This window comes from Electrophorus electricus (genome assembly GCF_013358815.1).
Source record: "Electrophorus electricus isolate fEleEle1 chromosome 5 unlocalized genomic scaffold, fEleEle1.pri SUPER_5_unloc_6, whole genome shotgun sequence".
Classification (NCBI taxonomy): Eukaryota; Metazoa; Chordata; class Actinopteri; order Gymnotiformes; family Gymnotidae; genus Electrophorus; species Electrophorus electricus.
In genome coordinates this window covers 44,037-54,269 of record NW_023336130.1, presented here as the reverse complement: position 1 = coordinate 54,269, position 10,233 = coordinate 44,037, and the positions used below count along the sequence as shown (strand labels likewise).

Here is a 10,233-nt window from a genome sequence, read left to right as displayed (position 1 = left end):
TAATTTATTTAGTTTAATTTTATCACACTAATTTCACCTGAGCACTTAGTCTGCACATTTATAAATACAAAGGAGTATAAATACAAAGGAGTTCTTACAAACAATATAAAGCACACTACTAATTTTTCATATATTATCTGGCTTCTCCTACTACTAATTCAGAAGCACTTTGCTTGCACAGCTGATGAAGGACCTCAAAAACATTTCATTACTCAAAGACAAAACATTAGAGAATATTCAAAGAAAACAGATAATGGTTCAAGGCAGATATGACTATGCAATATTTCAAACATGTATGTGTAAATGATTTATTTCAAATCAGGAGTGAAAGACAAATTAGAGAAAATGTTAATTTGAGGATATGCTATTTAGTTTGGGAAGTTCATTGTATGGAAACATTCTGGAAATTAATGTATAGTCTATCCTGTCCTCATCTTGGTCAAGGCTGGTCAAGCTGCTTCAAGCCTGAGTGGAATCTTGATCCGCATCTGAGTATTTTTCTGTGCTTGGACTGAAATAGTTTACTCAAAGTGCTGAGCCCTTTGGATGGATTGGAAAAGTGCTGCTCATGGCCTGAGGGCTTGTAATCCGCAGCATGAGGGTCTCCGAGCAGCTCTCTCACCTTGGGTGAGGCGTCCTTGTGTAAGTAGTGATAGGGCTTTTTGCCACTGTTGTCACGTATGTTGCAGTTGGCACCATAATCACGCACCAGAACACTCAGGACTGATTCGTGGCTGTGAATAGCAGCCATGTGTAGTGGGGTGTAGCCGTCATAGCTCTTGATGTTAACGTCAACCCCTGGCCCACCTTGCTGTGAAAGAAGAAAGATCTTGCGCACCATTTCACTGTTTCCTTGTTTAGCAGCCCAGTGAAGTACTGTGAAGCCAGAAATGAAGTTTCTCTTCTCTGCCAGCTTGATGTCCTGGAGCAGAAGCTGGCAGATTTGATCCTGCTGTCCTGCAGCACACTTCACAAGCCACTCATGTTCTCTTGGCCCTAGACGGAAGATGGCTGACTGCTTTGTATCCACACCTGGTTTGGTGTCTTTGTTGACCCTTTTCAGGGCTGGTGAAGCAGGTGCCACAGAGTGCCTCTGCTTGGTCCTGGCTGATCTGTACAAGTCATATCCATCAGTCACTTCACTCAGACATGCTGCCACAGTCCTTTCAGTTCGTTCATGGGCCATCTTCAATGGGGTTCCAAAGTTCCAAGGGTGTAGATGAGTTGTTTTTCTTTGAATTTCCTTGGATTTCCTAAATAATCTTTTTTTTTCTTGCCAGGACTCTCTGGTCCATCCCAAGGTAGTGCAGGGAAGGTCTCATCAATCTCCTCTCTGCCACTGGCCATCTCATCTCTGCTGATGTTCCCTGAGAAGCAGGTTATTCCTGCTGAAAATGACATACAGACAAATTTCAAATTAGCCTAGTGTCCTCAAAGTAAGACCTATACTCCTAAATTTCATTGCAGAGAATTAGCTACAGTATAAAATGCATTGCCGTTAAAGGCTAGGATCACCACAGTGTAAAACATGTCTATATGAATCTGTGTTCAGATAAAGGGAAAAACACAAAGAAAAAAATGAGTCTTTCAAACTGCACAAATAAATGACTGAAGAGTGAAATTCAGCACCAGTTGAAAGTTACAGCCACCATAGATAACTTTTTTTTTTCAATTACTATACTTTAAATAGTCTTCTACATAAATTACACCACAATATAATAAATCAGTCAGTTAGCTGGTGCATTTGGACCTCACCATGTGTCTCTTGCGCAAGCTGGATTTGATCTCCTGCACTTGCAAATGAACAGTAAAAATATACAATCTATATTTATACTAATTAAAGGAACAAAATAATGGATCTATACATCACTCCCATTAGTCCATGGGCTAGTACTACCATTACAGGCTTGAGCATTTTGGTCAGATACATTTAGTACACAGACATATCTCATGAGTTTTCCTCTCTCCCACAATTCTTTCTACAGAGCAAACATGCCCAAGATTAAACAGAGACACACTACAACCTTACACCTAGTGTATATATTCAGAGGACTAAATGAATGCAACAACCAAATAAAATACAAACTGTGCTTTCTGGACTATATGATGTTTTGGAAACGTCTTTTTAGTACTAATATATGGTAAATATGCATTTCATTTTATGTTCACTGCAGTTTATTTAAAGTCACTCAGCAAACTACTGGTTGTGGAAAATCAATCAGTTTAAGACAAGACGAATATATATAGAAAAATTGTGTGTATAGGCTCATAAAAAGAATAACTGGAGTAAATTTTATTGGCTGTGGAACCAAAGTCTTAATCAATCTTTTTTCTGGAAAGCCCAGTAATATGAAGGCTATCCAACTTTATGAGACTCAGTGAATGTTTACTTTGCATTTCTTGACTGACAGGAGAGCATAATCTCTTCTGTCGTGGACTATAAAGCATTCATGTAACTATTACTGAAAAACACTAAAAGAGAAAAAAATGATCTTTTTTCAAGTGTTACATCCTGTGTTCGTTTGTTGTGTGTGTGTGTGTGTGTGTTCCATTCTAGATTCCATTACAGAGTTTCATGTTTGCAGAAAATGTGTTTCAGATGTTCCCCAAGCCATTGTGGTACTGAGGAGCAACCCCTGAGCTCGGTGAGGACTGGTCGAGTCCGTCAGAGGTCCTCCCTCCCCTGCCGGATGTTGTCTTTTCCCTGGAGCTCAGGACAAGTTGGGTGGAGATAACCCAAGCTTCTGCAGTACAGACACCTCCCTTCCTGCATCCGAGCGTTGCGTTCACTTCGGGAAATGCGGGTGTGTCCGAGCTGCATTAGCTGGGATTCGGACTCCCCCTGCTGGTCATGCACATGAACAGGGCTAAAGGTGCACAGAGCTCCACGAGAGCCTCGACTGATCTCTGGTCCCCGTATTCTGAGCCTTTGCCACACACAATTGTCAATACGCAAGAGCAGATGGATGAGGTCATGGAGAGCGGCAGGAGCATCACGGTGGACCAGTTCATGTTTAAGGTCCTCTCTGAGGCCCTGGTGAACAGCAGCCATCAGCGCTGTGGGGTTCCAGCCACTCTCAGCCGCCACAGTGTGGAACTCACTCACATAATCAGCCGCCGCTCTTCTCCCCTGTCGCATGTTAAGAAGACGGGAAATCGTCTCCCTCCAGTGACTGGATGGCCGAAGGTCCGCTTAAGGGCAGCAGCGAATTCTGCTGCAGTGGAACAGACGTCAGTTTGGCGCTTCCAGACCAGGGTGGCCCATGCCAGAGCACACCCAGTCAGAAGGGAGATGATGTACGCCACCTTTGCTCGCTCTGTGGGGAACCAAGATGGCTGCTGCTCGAAAGCCAGTGAGCATTGAAGGAGAAACCCCCTACAACCTTCTGCCTCACCAGCATAGCGCTCAGGGGCAGGGAGCAATGGCTCTGAATGTGAGGTGGGCAGGATTTGGGCTGGCTCTGCTGCTGCCTCAGCCCCAGCTGCCTCCTGACTAGGAGGAGCCAGAGGCACTGGTGTTTGTGTCAGGAGGTCTGTCAGGGCCTGTAACGGAGAGAGGATCTGTTGCAGGGCCTGCTCATGTTGACCAACAGTCACCCCCTGATTAGTCAGAGCCACCTTTACCTGTTCCAGAACAAACTGTTGAGCTGGGTCCTTGGCTGGGTCTTTCTGTAAGGCGTGCTCGAACCCAGGTCAGGTAGGTGATGACACCAACAGCCTACTGGGTGAGAAACCACGCTCGGGAGAGAGACAGACTCAAGAGAGAAAACTGGAGAGGGCAGGGGATGTGTAAAAACACAGACACACTCACAGCACAGAAGTAAGGTGTAGCACAAGGGGGAAAACTTGAGAGGGGAGGGGATGTGTAAAAACACGAACACCCTTGCAGACAAGAAGTGAGGTGTAGCACAAGGGCTCATAGACCTCAATACCTGAAGTTACCACCTAGAAGCTTGGCTCAGAACTTTGGCAAAGAGCCAGCGCTGAATGGCTGGGTCACTGGGCTTATATAAAGTCTAGCCCAGCTGTTGGGTGTTAAACCTGATTAGTGGTGTGCCTGACTCAAGGCCTCCCTTTGGTGGCCGGAGGGGGGCATTGGCCTGGCACCAACCCTTACACACACACATGCAGTCTGCAGGCACCCCCAAGTCAGATTTAAGACATTTCAATACTTTTAATGCAACTTCCATTGTAATTTAAAACCAAATTTGCAATGAGGATATACAAAAATAAAGTTATTTTGAATAACTTTAACATGGCAATTGAGAAACTGATACTTTCAGACTAATGTTGAGAAGCTTCATTTTGAAGAGACATAAGAACACCAAATAAACCAAGTGATGAAGAAACTGACAGAAAAAAACTAGTTAAATTAGGCACTTTCTACATAAATGATAGCAGGATATTGTAAGCAATGAATACAGACAGAAGCAAAAACAAATGATCTATCTTTCTTTCTTCCGGTATTTTGCTAGTGAGAGCAGAGCTGTTACTTCCCTGTAATCCTCACATGTAGCTAGCTAGATAAAGCTGGAGCTAACAAGCTGATTTCTGAGGGGATTTCAAACCATATTCACAAAATATGTAGAAAGTTAAACAATTATAAATAGAGTGGAACATTTTGAGATGGACAGTGTTAAATTGAATCAGTCTGTCTAGAATTTCCTGTAGAGATCCACGACTGCTTGCTAGTCACTTGAGTTTGGTAACGTTAGTTATCTAGCTAGATAGCTTCATAATTCCATTTGACAGTGTATATGCCAACCAGATTGAACAAGACCAAAAAATGTTATTTGATTAAAATTAAAAATCTACTCAGATTTTTCCTCTTCTAGATGGACATAATCAGGGTTAAGCAATTCATAAAACTATTTAGCTAGAGTGCTGAAGGACTAAACTCTAATCTATAAGCATCATGTCAGCTGGGAGAAAATGTTAGCAAGGACAGTATATCCACATTTCTAACAAGGTAGAAATATTAAACATTAAAGGGATGACTAAATAAGGCAAGTGAGGGGACTACGTTTTTGTCTAGGCCTCCTCTATTTGATGAAACTGCTGCCAATCATGCTGCTTGCCCTGGAAACACTTGAAAGTAAATGATAGTCACCCTCCCTCCCCCTACCTCCTTCACACATAGGTGAGAATTGCTGTCACTCCAAGACAATGGCCAATAGAAATCAATATAAAATAGAAAAGGGGGGTCTAATGCTCTATTCAGGAACACTTTTACATCAGTATCGTGCATTTTCAGTTAACCAAAGGCTTGTGTATTTTGGGTTTGTTTACGAAGGAACCGAACGCATGTTTTTACGCAAAGAAGTGAGCACGCAATTAAAGAACTTTACTAACACTCTATATACCATTTAAACCAGCGGAAGTTCCAACACACACACAGGTAACTGTCACCTGACTGAGGAGACCTACAACTAGCAGAGCTGAACATCTGAGACTGGACATCTGAGACTGAGAGACAAGGAAAGAAAAACCCTGTATATCAAACTCTGTGTATCACAACACCATCCAGTGATCTGTGGTCCAATCTCACTGATCTACTCCCAGTTCTAAAGAATAATGACGTATCCTCAAAACTTCAGCATTCTGCAAATACTTGACAATAGTGATAAATGTAGGACACAGTTGTCTTGAGTGTGATAATGTTATACCTCAGCTCTTACTGGTCTGTAGTGTAATAGCGAGGTTTGTCTGGTTCATGCTTCTCAAGAAGTGCAGTGTGATCTCCAGCGCCCCCTCTCTGATTTTGCTCTGATCCTTCTTATCCTCCATCTGTCTCTCAGTGCATGCTGGATAATCTGCTCTCAGTAGATTCTTAAATCTCTTCAGCTCATTCTTCACCAGAGAGATGATTTTGTCCTCCAGCTCCTGAGTAAACAGTATCAGTAAAACTAGTGTCATATACAGATCTTTTTAACACAGGATGATCCATTATACATAAGAGAGGACTGAACTGAGGGGCATTGGGTGGTCATGTGGACATTATGGTTTATAAAAGAACATAAACATCATATTAACTGAGCTGTATCTTAAAGTTTCATTTTTAGTTTTATAAAGCTACAACACAGTAGTTTGTGAAGTTTGTGTATCTTTCATTATCATCTTAATTACAAAAAAAACAAAACATTAAAGTAAAGCATGAACCAGTAAACCACAGAATTTCATAATGATCTGTGATCTAAACACACTCTAATGATAAAGACCCTTCCCCCTCTCACACACCTTGAACACTGTTTTTCTTTATAAATATTTTCAGGTTTCTTTTGGGAACTGTTCAAAAACAAGACAAAGATGTTAATGGTTTATAAACATGAATTCAAGTTAAATTTACACTTTTGTAAAAGATGATGTGATACATCCTCATCCACACAGTACAGGGGGCCAAAGAAGAGAGAGAGAGAGAGAGAGAGAGAGAGAGAGAGAGAGAGAGAGAGAGAGAGAGAGAGAGAGAGAGAAATGTAACAGAGCAGCAGGCTCTGGGGATAATCATGGAAGAAGCACCTGACAGACTCTGCCCCCTAGTGGATACTCTAGGAGGTGAACAGGGAAGGGGAGACAGCAGGCAAAACACAACTGAGACAGGAAACCACACAACTGGGACATGATTCAAACTGAAGGAGTGAGTGAAACATCACACTGTTCTACCCACTACATTACTGGGAAAGTGAAAGGAGTGAAGGGAGTGATGAGAGTGCTTGGTGGAGACATAAGTGGAGGAAGGAAGCCGAGTATTCACCTAACCAGAAGGGGCAAGTCTATGGGTGAGAAAACCCTCAGCCACTTCTAATGAAAAACAAAGTGACTTGTCTGGTCCGAGGATCAAACCAGCGTCTGCACTAGTCTGGGGATGCAGCTTTAACCACTACGTGTGTGTGGTAGACTCAGGACACTCTGTACCTCTCCCTAAACACAACAGGAAATGAACACAGAACAAAGGACAAATAACTGGAAGACAGAGAACAAACACACAGGGACACATCCTGCAACAGGACATTTCTCCTCCTAATAAACAACTGCTAGAGAGGGACTCTCATCAGAAGAAACAAGAAGAGACAGACATGAGGGAAGACCGTCCCTCACAGAACAGGTAAGAAAGACGACAGGAGACTCTTGTTGAGAACTTTCCACTTGAAAAAATACCAATTATAAAATACCCACACACCAAGGCTTCATAAAGAGTGTCCTTAGTGAAGTAGTTATATAGGGGTGGGGCACCTGTGGGAGATCAGACTAATGAGCACTGATTAACTCCCAGCTCATGGCCTCCCTCTGGTGGCAGCTTGCTGGCATTACGAGCCATCGGTTACAAGAGAGAGTTGGAGAATGTGTGTGTGGGTAGATGATGCTGAATCTCTTTCTCCTTTTCTCCTAAAACTAAAACACACCTGTTCTAAAACACACACTCTTATTAGTTTGACCTGTAGAATGGTGACATTGTTTACTGGGGTATTATTGTTGTAATTTTGGGGGAACTTCACTCCCTCACACACTGGGAGGAACACATCCACCCCACTTATGAAAGAATCTGAGTGTGTAATGTGTCACTCACCATAGGACTGAGGTCACAGGTCCACTGCTGAATGCAGGAGGATGTTCCATGGACCAGTCACTCTTCATAGACACACAGCTGGGTGCTGGAGGTGATTCACTCTTCATAGACACACAGCTGGGTGCTGGAGGTGCTTCACTCTTCACAGACCCACAGCTGGGTGCTGGAGGTGATTCACTCTTCACAGACACACAGCTAGAAGCTGGAGATGATTCACTCTTCACAGACACACAGCTGGGAGCTGGAGACTCTGCTCTCTCTACCCTGATGAAGATGAAGAAAGTGTTGATTGATTACATCCTTCACTACATCTCATTTATCCTGAATATTCCCTCTGCCTGTTTCCTCAGATTAAGTGCTGATGGAAAGCTCCACACTTTGGGTCAGAGGTTCCTTCTCCACTGCTGGTGTTATGAGGCTCCATCATGGAGTTGTTCGTCTTCACACACACAGCTAGACACTGGAGATGCTGCTCTCTGCTCCCTGTCAACAGTTCATCCCTAAATAGTAGGACCAGGACACTGAAACACTGATTATAATGAACCTGATGTCACTGCAGTGTGAGTGTTTCTGGTTCATAGCACTATTTCCCTTCTTCTGGAGCGCTTAGATATAGTGTTCTACATATACTCCCACATTTATTTGACACTAATCACATGTTACATTAGTGCCAGATAGAGTTCTCTAACTGCGTATTGACCAGCTTTCTACCAACGTTCTGCTCAGGTTGTACGTTCAGATCAAACGGAGGAAAGATAAGTGGGATTTAAAGTCAGAGATTTTCATTAATAAATCTGCATACAGTAACTTCACCTGAAAATGTTAAATATTAATAACTGAATCTACACTTAGTTCAGGTGTTCAGGGCAAAGTCAGATTCTTAAAGTATCTGAATATCAGTGCATGTAAGATTCTACTGGTATCATTGTCCAGCAGACCACACATTGCTTAACCCCTTTAACAGCTACTATACTGTTAGTCTGTATAATGTATTCATGAGAATCAATTCTAAAACTTCATATTTTATTACACCTTTTATTATACTTTTATACATTTTGAAAACAGTTGTCAAGGATGTTGTTGTTCTTTTAATAACCTTAAATGTGGAGTTGCTAATAATAATTGCAGCCACACTGGACATATAGCTGAGCATAAAATATACAGCAAATCAAGACCAAACACATCGGGGGAAAAGTATCTGAATAACTCAAAATTAAAGTCTCAGTTTTAGCAGCGTCACAGTGAGGAGTGAGATAAAGGTGTCAAAGCAACTCTACATGTCCCTAGAAAAAAACATTAAACACTGCACCTGATGAGGCTGAGTGGATCATCACAGCCGTGATACCCATTAAGGACCAATTGTTCCACCAACTATTGTACTCTGAAAAGAAAATACTTCCCCAAGAAGACAAAACATCCCGAATGTTTAATGATCACGAAAAGGACCTTAATAAATAGATACAAGTCTGTTTCTTGTATTCTAAAAAATAACACAAGAGAAACTGATCAAATCAAACTGCTGTAAGGTGTATAAATTTTCTTTAACATCCTAAAATAATTTGAACATTAGCACAAAACTGAACTGAAATGTATCTGAAATGTAAATGGTTGATTGTGCTAATAAGTGGAATCAAATCTTATTTGGTCATTGAAACTTCACCCCTCGACTCAGTGAGCATTTAAGAGGAAAAAACAGAACTTCATAACATTTGGATAACATTTTTTAAGCACCAAAAACACCTGTCAGCTGTTTCTACAACTACTGTTTGACTCTGTGAAACAAACCAGATTCCTGTTTGGTAACTATTGAATGATGGTTACAATGGGCAGGATTGTGATGAAGAAAAGACACTGTGATGCTCTTCACCAGCCCTACGAATCATCTGACACTGTGACTCTCTCCACAAATGATCAAGCCACTCTTCATCAGCATGAATGGGACAGTTTCAAGAGGCACTGTGCTGTGTTTAACTCTTATGTGATCTACAGAACTTCAGACTGTACTTTAGAACAAATGTATTCAGTAGTTCAATAATACGTTTGAACATAATTGCAACATCAGTGACGTCTGTATTAATTAACTGAACAAAAGACAGTCAATCTGAGTTTTTATCTGTACACCTGTACACACTCTCTCTGTTTCTATCTGAACAATAATCTGGTTACACCTTTTTCTCTTTAGAAGGAATCAAACCAGTACGAGCACATTTCAGTCCCATTACATCACAAGACTAGAAGAACAAGCCTTGTCTTGTAATGATTATTAAATTTCCCTCTGTGGATGTGTTTGTACCATACCTTCCTCTGTGTGTGTGTGTTTACCATATCTCCCTTTGTTTGTGTGTTTATTCCATATCACCTTCCGTATGTGTGTGTTTATACCATATCTCCCTGTCTGCGTGTTTATACTATATCTCCCTCTGTGTCTGTGTTTATACCATATCTCCCTCTGTGTGTGTGTGTGTGTGTGTGTGTGTGTGTGTGTGTGTTTATACCATATCTCCCTGTGAGTGTTTGTTTATACAACATCTCCACAGGAACAGACATGATGGGAACAGAAGATTCAGCAACAAACATCGAAGCAGATCCAGAAAACAAGAGAAACAACCATAAGCACAAGACAGACACAAATACGAATATATAAACACCATGAATACTGTAAGAGGTGT

At 41.7% G+C, this 10,233-nt stretch overlaps 1 protein-coding gene across 1 annotated transcript; it reads right to left on the bottom strand.

The window, feature by feature from the left end:
* Window positions 1-439: 439 nt before the first annotated feature.
* LOC118240897 (ankyrin repeat domain-containing protein SOWAHA-like) lies at window positions 440-1,186 on the bottom strand. The gene has a single exon (XM_035523446.1). The coding sequence runs from the start codon at window positions 1,184-1,186 to the stop codon at window positions 440-442; it is 747 nt and encodes a 248-aa protein (XP_035379339.1).
* Between the last annotated feature and the right edge of the window lie 9,047 nt (window positions 1,187-10,233).

Coding starts and splice junctions, on each gene's coding strand:
- LOC118240897 (XM_035523446.1), bottom strand. CDS start 1,186: ATGGCCCATGAACGAACTGAAAGGACTGTGGCAGCATGTCTGAGTGAA.